The following is an 11,833-nucleotide window of genomic DNA, read 5'->3' on the forward strand; positions in this document are numbered from 1 at the left end:
TCATAAAGCCATTGTAAGAAGACCAAACGAAGAAACTCACCAGAAGCCAGGTGTATGTCATATGTAAGCACTTTCCAGCATCTCCCTGACCTCAAGTTGTATGACTTGAAAAGCGAGCATTCCATAAAAAGGCTAAGATAAGGAGAATTTGAAAATTATTTCATTTTGGGAAAACCAATTTCTTCCTCAGTATTCCCATTGCCCATTGTCTCTCTTTTATAAAGCTTATATATTGTTGTTGGGTTAAATGCCGACCTTTTTCTCCTTAACAGCTTCCAAATATATTTTCTAGTAATCTTGTTCTCCCTAGCACTAGTCCACAGCAGCAGCAAAGCAAAAAGATTGGAAACGGAGTCGGAACCCTGATTCCATCATTTGCAAACTCTGCCACTTCGAAAGTCTGTCTATTCACATCTCAGAGGGCCACTTTCCTCTTTGTGTGTAAAATGGGGATGGATCACACCCACCTACCTCACAGGATATTTGAAGCAATAGAACGCGATTCTTTAGAGCACTGAATGGATACCAGTTGTTACCTTATCATATTATTCCTTGTTCAATTTAATTTAATTAACTTTGTTTAATCCCAGTGCTACATTGCACAACATAACAGGGGCAAGGCGTACCCGTAGGGAACTGCCTCGAGGTAGTTATTTTTCCTTTGAGGAAAGACACGGCGCGAGACTGCTGGGAGTCGTAGTCTTTGCGACGGTCTCTCCAGGCCTTCAGAAAAGGAAAGAACTATAACTCCCAAGAGGCCATGCGGGAGCAGCCGCGCATTCTCGCGACTAGGCGTGTGCACCGAGGCTGAGCGAAGGGGACCTATGCGCGCGCACGGGACCAACCTAACAAGCGATGAGGCAGGGCGCTAGTGGTGGCCATGACGGTAGATGGAGGAAAGGAGACTCGTGGGCGTGTGTGGGTTTGCTAACAAGGATAGGACACGTGGCCTCAGGCAAATTAAAAAATTAAAAGCACCGTGCTCTACTTCATCCCTTAGGTAAATCCCAAACTTGCGCTACAGCGGAGGCGCGGGCGCGCGCTCCTGGGCTCCCGCCTCATACCCCGGGGGCTTAAATCATCATGGGCGGGAAAGGGCGGGGCCTACGGCGCGGGGGCGGGACCAAAGGCGGTGAGTGCGGCGGCGGCGCCGGCCAAGAACCAGCTATCTGGGGCTGTTGTTCTCTTGCGGCGGGACCGCCTCAGTCCGTTCGTCCCGAGATCAGGACCTGTTCTGGTGGGGAGTGGGAGATTAACTCTCCCTCTCTTGCGTCCCCAAAGCTGCGGCAGGAGCTGGAGCAAACACCCGGCGGTTGGTCTCCGATGCCCTTCAGTGAGGAAGGGGCGTCCGGACCCTGGTGAGCGCATCCCAGGACACCCCCTCGCCGACTCGGTGACTTCGCAGCCCCAGGCCCGCACACCCTAGCCTGGCTGCCATGGCTGAAAATGCAGAGGGGGACCTGAACTCCAACCTGCTCCACACCCACTACTATACCGGGGACCCTCAGCTAGATACGGCCATCGGTCAGTGGCTCCGTTGGGATAAGGTGGGTATCTGGTTAGCCCAGCTTCCCCCTCTTGGTCCTACACACCCACCCTATCACACACAGTCTGCCCTTTTTCGACCCCACCCAGTGCTCCGCAGGCTTCAGAGGAGATGTCTTGGGCCACGGGGCGGAGGCTAGCGGAGCCGGGCGTTGCCACCCACCTTTCCGTGGGCTGCCTCCATCGAACCGTAGTCTGAGCTGGGCAGAGGCATCTGCAGTTACTTCCTTTTGCAGTCGGCTGAACTGCAATCTCCCTACTCTTTCTTCCGCCCCTCCCCGCATCAAGTGCAAGTCATTTCTTTCAAAATAATAATAATAATAATAAATCATCGTAAGTTATACCCTTCACCCAGCTATTTCCTTCCCTCTTTTCTTCTTCTCCCTTGAACTTCCTTCTCTACAAACCTGAAAGTGGTTTTTGGCTCCCTTTTTGGTGTCTACCGCTACCCGCTTTAGTTCTGAGCTAGTAGTGTGTTTCCACCTTATGTCGCTAGGTAGTCTTTAGTCTTTAATTACCCCCTAGTATTAGGAGCTCTGCTGGCGCAGTCGTTAAAGCATTCGGCTGCTAACCAAAAGATAAGCGGTTTGAAACCCACTAGCAGCTCTGGTGGAAGAAAGATGTGGTAGACTGCTTCTGTAAAGATTTACAGCCTTGGAATCCCTAAGGAACAATTCTACTCCGCCCTTTAAGATCGCTAAGGGTCAGAATCGACAGGATGGCAGCGAGGGTTTTTTTTTTTTTTTTTTTAATGTATGTATATATATATTCTCTAGTAAGGCGACCTGGTGCCTCAGTGGTTAAGGGATCGGCTGCTAACTGAAAGGTTGGCGTTCAAATCCACCAGGATCTCTGAAGGAGAAAGATGAGGCAGCTTCCTTCCCTAAACATTACACCCTTGAAACCCTATGGGGCAGTTCTATTCTGTCCTATAGGGTCCCTATGAGTCGGAATTGACTCAACAGCAATGGGTTTTTTATATTCTTCACTGTCACCTCTTGCTCTTGGAAAGGTAAGGGATTTCTTACCTCGTGTTTCTTTCCCTTGAGGGGAGTTATTTTCTGGAAGTAGCCTGCTTAAAGAATCACCTTTTGCAGGTTTCCTGTGATGCACCTGATATAGTATTGTTTTTGCCTTATCCATTCCTCCTTTCTTCCCTCCTCCCCAAGTAGTGATGATTACATCTTGAACAGGCATATGGGATGGATTTGTGAGAGCCAGAATTAACATGCAGCTATCTCACTTGTAAAAGAGGCTCCTGGTAGGTCAAACTAAGGAAGATCTTTCAGGCTTTTGCTTTGGCTGGCAAGTATATAAAATTGACTTATTGAAATAGAGAAGGCAACACATTTTAAATGGAATTAATAATACCAAATTGAAAAATTAGTACAGTAATAAAGTCATGATGTAGAAAAGAATTTCCTGAAGGGTTAGGTTTCTAATTTTACTTATTCTGACATTCATGCAGTCAACAAAAAAATATTTTGTGAGCACCAGGCCCAATTCCAAACCATTGCTATCAAGTCAATTCCTATTCATGGTGACCCTATAAGCCAGAGCAGAACTGCCCCATTGGGTTTCCAAGCCTGTAAATCTTTTCTGAAGCAGACTGCCTCATCTTTCTCCAGAAGAGCAGCTGGTGGGTTTGAACTTTTTGTTCAGCAGCTGAATGCTTTAACCACTGTGCTACCACAGCTCCTTAGAAACCCTATTAGACACAGGAAATACATGCCTTCAGTTAGCAGATTATGAAGACAAATAAGCAATCACAATAAGGTATTTACATTAATTGGTTATATGCAACTTAGGTATTCTAATTCTTGCTCTAGAGTTTAAACCAATGCTTCTCAAACCTGAAAGTGCTTACAGATCTTAAAAATGTAGATTCAGGTTCAGAAGGCCTGCGGTGAGGCCTGAGATTCTGCTGAGAATGAGCTTTTGGGTAATACCCCAGTTAGAGTAGAAAGACCCTAAATTGTTCTGGTTGAGATACTGAAAGAACTAACTCCTATTCTTATTGTAGGATTTGACCACATATGTATTTTTTAAATCAAGTGCGTGAAATCTGTGGTATCCCATTAATTACCACAAAGATGTTCAAAATGCAAGTTACTTTAATGCCATTCTGCCAGTTTTTATTAAATGTCTGCCTTGTTGTGGAAGGATACAAAGGAAATGAGGATTTAGAGTGCTCTTCTGCTTTCAGCCAGTCAGGGAAGCGGAAACACTAATAGACATAAAGCTATGGCTTAGCATAGGGTAAAATGATATGTAGTACAAACTGAATATATAAATGTCTTCACCAAGGAAAACTAAATTACAAGTGAATTTTATTTTATATGTTTTGTATAATCAATTGTTTTTATTTAAAGCCATTTGCTTTTATTGGTCTTATCAATAAATGAATGTAGCTGTGCTAATAACTCCCTAAAGTGAAAAGGAAGATGTATGAAATTCAAAGATACTTGTAGACTCTCAATATAATTTAATTTACTAGTAACTATCATGTATGTCAAAGCCTTTGGCCTTTTAACAGTAAGAATTTAGTTTTCATTGTCAGAGAGAAGGTCTTTTGTTCTCTTTAAGTGTCAGTTTTGACTGTACTTTCCTGAGTCTCTTGATTGATTTTAAAGAGATTAGTTGAAATGAATTTTAATAAATATAAAATGCTGTGCCTAAATATTCTTGGCATAAACAGAACTACGAGAAGACTATGTATATATGCATATACACATAGGGTAGTATTGCTGAACTGAATGGTTTATAAGCAGTCAGTTCTATAGGCAGGAGTGACCTGTAGAATGAGATGATCAAGTAAGACTTCATAAGAAGATGGGATATAAATAAAAAGAATGAGGAGAGCCTTCCTTGAAAGTGGAAGAGAAATTCTTAATTTATATTTAACTCCTACCAGCCACTCCTTGGAAGAAAGATTGGGCAATCTACTTCCATAGAGATACCACCTGGGAAATCCAAGGAAGGGTCTATGAGTAAGATTTAGGAACTCTGGTGGCATAGTGCCTAAGGCATTTGACTGCTAACTAGAATGCTGGTGGTTCAAACCCACCAGCAACTCCTCGGAGAGAAGGTTGGGCAATCTACTTCTGTAGTGATACCTCCTCAGAAACCCACGGAGGGGTCTCTATGAGTCGGATCCGACTCGATGGCAGGGAGTATATTTAACTGCCTGCTGTGTGTACACAGAAGGCACTGGCTGAGAACCTGTGGGAGAAACAAAGATGAAGTAGATGTGTATCTACCTTCAAAGAACATGGAAAAAACCAACACTCACTGCCATGGAGTCGACTCCAACTCATAGACTCTATAGGACAGAGTAGAACTGCCCCATAGGGCTTCCAAGGCTGTAAATCTTTATGGAAACAGACTGCTTCATCTTTCTCCTGTGGAGCAGCTGGTAGGTTCAAGCCTTTTGGTTAGCAGCCAGATGCTTTAACCACTGCACCAGCAGAGCTCCTTAAGTGCATAGAAGGAGAGATAAAATATGGGTTCACAAATATAATATGTTTTATACAAATAATGTGCATGTTAACATTTTTGTAAACCATGAAACCTCCTCTCACATTAGATTATATATGTGTGCATGTTATTTACATGAGTGTTATTTGCAAAAAATATAATAAAATATATAAAAGAGAGCAAGTAATAAGTGCCCTTAACAGAGGAATACATTTAAACAATTAATAAAAATAAATAATTAATAGGTCACTCTTAATAGGAGGGAGTACTTTTAGGGGAGCAAAAGTGTTTCTGCTGTACATTGACACCTAGGCTATGTACCAAGGTACGTCCCAGGGTACAGAAATTTAAGAGTGTAGAAATATAAAATAATGATTTAAGTAGCCCATACATGTAGCACTATTTACATTGTTATACATATAGCATTTATTACATATTGACAGCTTATGCAATCTTGGTCTAGAGCTTAGATCTGCCACTAGTTCAATCTTGTTCTGGTGGCGTAGTGCCTAAGGCATTTGACTGCTAACCAGAAGACTGGTGGTTCAAACTCACTAGCTACTCCTTGCAAGGAAGATTTGGGCAATCTACTTCTGTAGTGATACTGCCTTGGAAACCCGAGGAGGGGTTGCTATGAGTCAGATCCACCTCAACGGCTGTGAGTTTGGTTTTTTTGGTTTATATTAAATTATTTTGTTTATACTTTTCTAATACTTCATTTGATTTGGCATTTAACTATGAAGAGTACAGAGCACATATGACTTTATTAATTTTGAAAAATGTTAGTACTCATTCCTTGAATTTATTTGTGTAATGTTTCAAACTTTCTAAAATGTTCTCATTCTCATTTGATATTCGCAGCAGCCCTGTACGATAGGCAAACTAGGTGGTAGTTATCCTCATTTTTACAAGTAAAGAAACTTAGGCTCAGAAGAGGAAAATGACTGCTCAAGGACATGTGGCTGGTAAGTGATAGGGTTGGAACTAGAACCTAGGTTGTCTGACTTCTCATCTTATCACTGTACTAGACTCTATTTAGTAAATGTTAGTGACATCATAAACCAAATTTCAAGGACCTCGTTAAAGTAATCTCGCTGGCTTTTGTAAAAGCTGGAATAGATTGTAATATTCTGGAGAGTAAATTGTCATGGAATTTTTTTAGAGAGCTATATTTGTAGCTAAACAGTTGCTTTTGTCTCCTTGGCAACAGTAGTCCCCCTCTGTCCAAGAAATTTAGTACATTGTAAATGAGTATTTGAATTTATCTTATTCTTTTTTTAAAATTTTATTCCTTTTTAGAAATAAAATTCTAAAAATAAATCCTTTATTGCATTATTTTTTTTAGAAATAAAGTTCTTTTTTTCTTTATACTTCCAAGTTTCTTGTATTTTCCCTTCAGTTTCTATCATTTTCATTTTTAATTCATTTACATTTATTTCAAAGAAAAACATGTTCAGGATAAAAAATAACAGCCCAAAAGGGTTATAATGGAAAATAGTATTCCTAAGCCTCATCTTATTCTTGGTTAGCTCCTTAGAAAGCCATTTTTAACTGCTTATTTTTAATCATCTTAGTTATTATCATTAAAATACTAAGTAATTTGCTAATACCACTATGTTTTGATTTATTTTAAAACTGTAGATGCTATATATCAAATACCTGCTATAAAAAATGGGAGGCTAGCTCACTTACACTGTTCTCTGTTGTTGTTGTTGTTATGTGCCGTTGAGTCAAACCCGACTCATAGTGACCCCTCCTTGGGTTTCCGAGGCAGTATCACTACGGAAGTAGGATTCCCCAACCTTCCTTCCGAGGAGTGGCTGGTGGGTTTGAACTACCAGCCGTCTGGTTAGCAGGCAAGTGTCTTAGCCACTATACTACCAGAGCTCCCCACTGTTCTCTAGCCCCTGCTAAATTTGATAGTTCCCAATTGGCCATTCTGTTCAAGGGGAGGCAGAGCAGAAAACATACTTGTATGCACAAAACATATAAAACCCATACTAGCTTTCCAGAATAATCTGTGGACATCAGTGACTAACCAAGAATCAAGCTATCGGAGGACAACAGTCGTTATGAAAGGGAAAGCCTGAAATAAAGTTATGAGCCCAGAAAACTGAGATAAATTAAAACATAAGAACTTTAAAATTTTAATTAAATTTTAAAAGATAATTATTTCATTAAATAAGGAAAAGGTGCTGGTAAAAGGAACCAAAAAAAGAACCCTAAACCCACTGCTATCAAGTGGATGGATTCCAACTCGATAACAAGTCCCATTGGGTTTCCAAGGCGGTAAATCTTTAGGGAAGTAGATGGCCCTGTTTTTCTTCCACGGAGTAGCTGGTGGATTTGAACCACCAACTCTCTGGTTAGCAGTCAAATGCCTTAGGCACTATACCACCAGAGCTTCTTGTAAAACGGACAGGAAAATTGGAAATTAAGAAAAAAGTGAATTTATTACCCCACCCCAATATGCAGTGGAAAGTATAAAAGTTAAAGGTGGAGAAACACAGCAAAAAGAAATAGGAAATGTGAGGGAAGTTAAGATGTGGAGAAACTAACCCATGGTCCAAAGAAGGAAATCCCAGATGACAATAATACAGTAGATCCACATTGATCTTGAAGAAATGTGTCTTAAAAAGAATGCTGTATAAATTCCATAAATCTTAAAAAACTGAAAGATATAAGTGACATGGTGAAGATGGCATGCCATTTCTGGCAATAGCAGCATCAAAAAAAGGGAAGCAGTTATTCACGCCAGGAAAAACAGAAAAAAACAATAACCTGAATAAGTTTGGTCCAAAAATGAAGCAAACTAAAATGAGACATGATTTTGAACAATTAATTGATGGAGTTTAAGAAAAAAAATCCACCTAGGGAGGAAATAGGGAAAGTGCTGACACATTGCAGAAATTGCAACCAATGTCAAAGAACAATTTGTGTATGAACTATTGATTGGAAAACTAATTTGCTTTGTGAACCTGAAGAACAATAAAATGTTAAGGAAAAAAAATCCATTTGATTGTTCAGTGTACAATACTTAGATGGCCTTAACCTAGTGCTTACATTATTTTCAACTTTGATGATCAACCTGAAGACAAAACACAGATTTTATTTTGACCATAGAACAAATGTAGATATTACTGACATATTTTGGGCTTTGGCTTATTCTGCTTGTTTTATCCTACTTCGTTTCGGAAATTTGTTGAAATCTTTCTTCCTCAGTACAACTGATTCCTTCCCCAGTCTTTTTGAGTCACAGGTTTAGTCCTTTTATCCCTTTGTTGTCATTGTATGAGTTCTCTGGGAGGAGGGGAGGCAAATGAAGGTTTAAGTTTTTTGTCTTCAACTAAAGCTCTTTCTTTATTTTCTTTCAAATAAAAAAATGTACTTGGAAGGGAAAAGATTCTTTTTTGAAAGCCCTGCCTGATTTCAAAATAGGTAAACGGGCTATTTAATGCTTGTTATTTGAGGGTCTTTTTTTTGCCTATTTTCCCTTTCATAAAGGATATTTGTTTAGTTTCCTTCAAAGCCATTACAAAAGCCTATGTGGATATATCTTTGGTTTGGGATTATTTTTGCTCTCTCTTTGAAGCTCTTTTGTTAAAGGAAAAAATAGAAGAAGAAGAAGAAAACATGAGAATCTACTAAACAGAAATTTAGCTTCATTTATTTCTTCCAGATTTTATTTGTGAGATAAGTTAAATTAGCAAGAAATGTAAATCTTACTATATTCCAGTAGTTTAGAGTTTCAGAGTCTCTCATTGGGTAATCAAAATTGTTGTTTGTTGTTGTTATGTGTCGTCCAGTTGCACCCAAGTCATAGCAACCCCTCCTTGGGTTTCCGAGGCAGTATCACTACGGAAGTAGATTGCCCCATCTTCCTTCCGAGGAGTGGCTGGTGGGTTTGAACTGCCAGCCTTCTGGTTAGCAGTCAAGTGCCTTAGGCACTAAGGCTAGTTAGATTTCTTTTATGGACCAAACCCACTGCCATTGAGTCAGGTCTGACTCATAGAGACCTCTCCTTTGGTTTTTGAGGCAATATCACTAGGGAAGTAGATTGCCCAACCTTCCTTCTGAGGAGTGGCTGGTGGATTTGAACCGCCAGCCTTCTGGTTAGCAGTCAGATGCCTTAGGCACTACACCACCAGAGCTCCCTCTTATTATTGACAGCAGTGAGTTTTTTGTTGTGGAGAGGCAGCATAATATGCCTCTTTCACTGATTTTTACCTACTTCATATGTTTTTCTGTGTTTTAGAAATGTCTTTACTAAAAATGGAGGTTGATTAGTAATTTAGTTCAGATTTTACTTAAGAAGTATTCCTCACTAATCAGCTGCTCTCTTTATTACTGCTAGTTAGTATTGAGGCTACTGCCCTCTGGTGTTCGAGAAAATAATTAATGTTGATGAAGAAGAATTGGAAGCTCTCTTAGCTTAGTGCGTAGGGCATTTGACTGCTAACCAGAAGCTTGGCAATTCAAACCCACCAGCCGCTCCTCAGAAGGAGGGTTGGGCAATCTACTTCCGTAGAGATACCACCTCAGAAACCCAGAGAGAGGTCGCTATGAGTCGGATCCGAGGAAATGCATGGAACAGGATAGTGTATTCAATCCTTCATAGGATATTTTACACCACATAACTTAATAAGATCTGTAATTTACCAAACAGAACTATGAAAAAGTCATATTGAGTACCTCAAACAGTATGAAAGTTATAATGTTAATGAAAAATGCTATAGCTCTCAGATAGAAAAATATTTTAGGTTTTAGTTAACCAGAATCTACCTTGTTAGAAAAGCTCTTCAAGTAGTGGTTTTATTTCATAGTTATTCTCATGTAATTTTTTCCTTCTGAAATATTACATTATTTATGCAAATAAAAATTACAGAAAACCTAAGTGCTCTCCAATAGAGGAGTTGTTAAATAAATCATGGAACAAACACTTTTCTGCAGTTGAAACAAATAACATGTAATGAAAGACTCCCCAAGATATATTAATCGAAATAAGCAAGTTATAGATTGTGTATAATTTGATGCCATATGAATAAAAGAAGAGAAATAAAGCAAAACACTATTTCTGTAAGTATAAAAAACCCACAAAACCAAACTCATTACCATAAAGTGATTCCAACTAGCGACCCCCATTGGGTTTCCAAGTATGTAGGTGTATAAATTACATCACAAACAGTAAGTGGTTCCCCTGGGGAAAGATCTGGGAATGAGGACAATAGTCAAAGGTGCCTGTAGCTGTAGCTGTATTTTTAGTACTTCTTTAAAACAAGGGAAATGTATTAATGTATTTTGTAAGAAATGATTTAAAGTAACTTTTAAAATATAAACAAAAAAATAGTCAACTCTTTGACACTGGTTTTAATGAGCAGTAAGAGTTCAGAGAAGTGAAGGTGTCGGGCTTTTTCAAGAATACTTTATTTAAGAGGTAGAATTTGAGCTGGGCTTGAAGGATATATAGGAAAGAAGTAAGTGCAGAATATGGGGACAGATATAGATACTGCAGACTGTTAATGTGCTTGGCTGTTAACTGAAGGGTTGGAGATTGGAGTCCACCCAAAGGGGCCTTAGAAGAGAGGGCTGGTGATTCCCTTCCAAGAAGTCAGCCCTTGGAAACCCTGGAAAGCACATTCTACTCAAACACATGGGTCGCCGGGAGTTGGAATGGACTCAGCAAAAGGTTATCAGGACAGAAAAGTTAAGGTGGAGGAAACTGAATAATAAAATAGAAAATGAAGCTGAAGAGGGGCCATGTTGGAAAAGAACAATGAAGAGATTTTACCTCAAATACAGAGTATGTGTTGCACTGCTGTGGAAGGTAAGTGAAGAAGGAAAACTAGTGGTTTTTGAGTGATCACATACCAGAGACATGGCTACCACTTTCATGTAGATGACTTTTAATCCTTCCAAGGGTAGTTCAACATAGTTGTGCCAGTTTTTTAACCTACACGCAAACTTGGTCTTACAAAAGGGGAGAGGGTACTTGAATCCCAAAAGACTTTTAATTCCTCCACCCTTTGGGATACAATCTCATATCAGCCTGACATGTTCTCCAAACAAGGAAAATGGGGCAGTCTACTTCCAGAAAGATTTACAGCCTTGAAAACCCAAATGGGGATGCTGTGAGTTGGAATCAAATTGACCACAGTGGGTATCTTTTTAAAAGAAATAAATTAAAACTATAGTTTAAATTCCCACGACCACTTCAGTGATCCCGTTCTCCTCTCTTCAGCCTTTCTCCAGAGTAACGAAGGCATACCTAAGGAATTCTAGGGTTTTATCTGAGTTTCCTGTTTGGTTAAAAATAGTTTTGTTTTTCACTTAGTCAAATAAAGATAATAGGTGGAAGTTAAATTCCTTTTTTTAATCACTTAAGAAATATTTCAATGCCTGAAAACACTCAAATGAATCAAAACTCAAGTATTCTTTATAGTATATAAACAGTTAATACAGAACATTTGGAAAAGTATGTACTATTGATTTATCCCTAAATAATACACTACATAATAAGAAATGCCGTCCACTTCTCAAAGAATTGGCCAGGGAAAACCTTATGAATAGCAAAGAAACACTGTTTGATACATTACTGTGCAACTTTATGAATAGTCCGGTTAGGTTAGAAGGCTCCCAAAATAGGACTGGGAAAGAGCTGCATCATCTGAGTAAATCCAGCCTTCGTCCTGTGGATAAGGTAAAGATTTCAAGACCTCCATTTGCTGATGTGGTACCACTCAAATTGAAGAGAAACAGCTGCAGACATCCATTAATCATTGGAACATGGAATGTATGAAGTATGAATCTAGGA

The 11,833-nt window shown here is 39.5% G+C and overlaps 1 protein-coding gene across 1 annotated transcript in view; it reads left to right on the forward strand.

Annotated features, from left to right (window-relative positions):
* Positions 1–1,436: 1,436 nt before the first annotated feature.
* The window catches only part of PGM2L1 (phosphoglucomutase 2 like 1), a 45,453-nt gene continuing 35,056 nt past the window's right edge, over positions 1,437–11,833 (forward strand). Inside the window, exon 1 of the mRNA XM_007940945.2 lies at positions 1,437–1,547. Within this exon, the coding sequence (XP_007939136.1) occupies positions 1,437–1,547 (111 nt within the window). The remainder of the gene's footprint in view (positions 1,548–11,833) is intronic.

This window comes from Orycteropus afer, unplaced genomic scaffold (genome assembly GCF_000298275.1).
Source record: "Orycteropus afer afer isolate SDZICR_OR568_19922 unplaced genomic scaffold, OryAfe1.0 scaffold00074, whole genome shotgun sequence".
NCBI lineage: Eukaryota > Metazoa > Chordata > Mammalia > Tubulidentata > Orycteropodidae > Orycteropus > Orycteropus afer.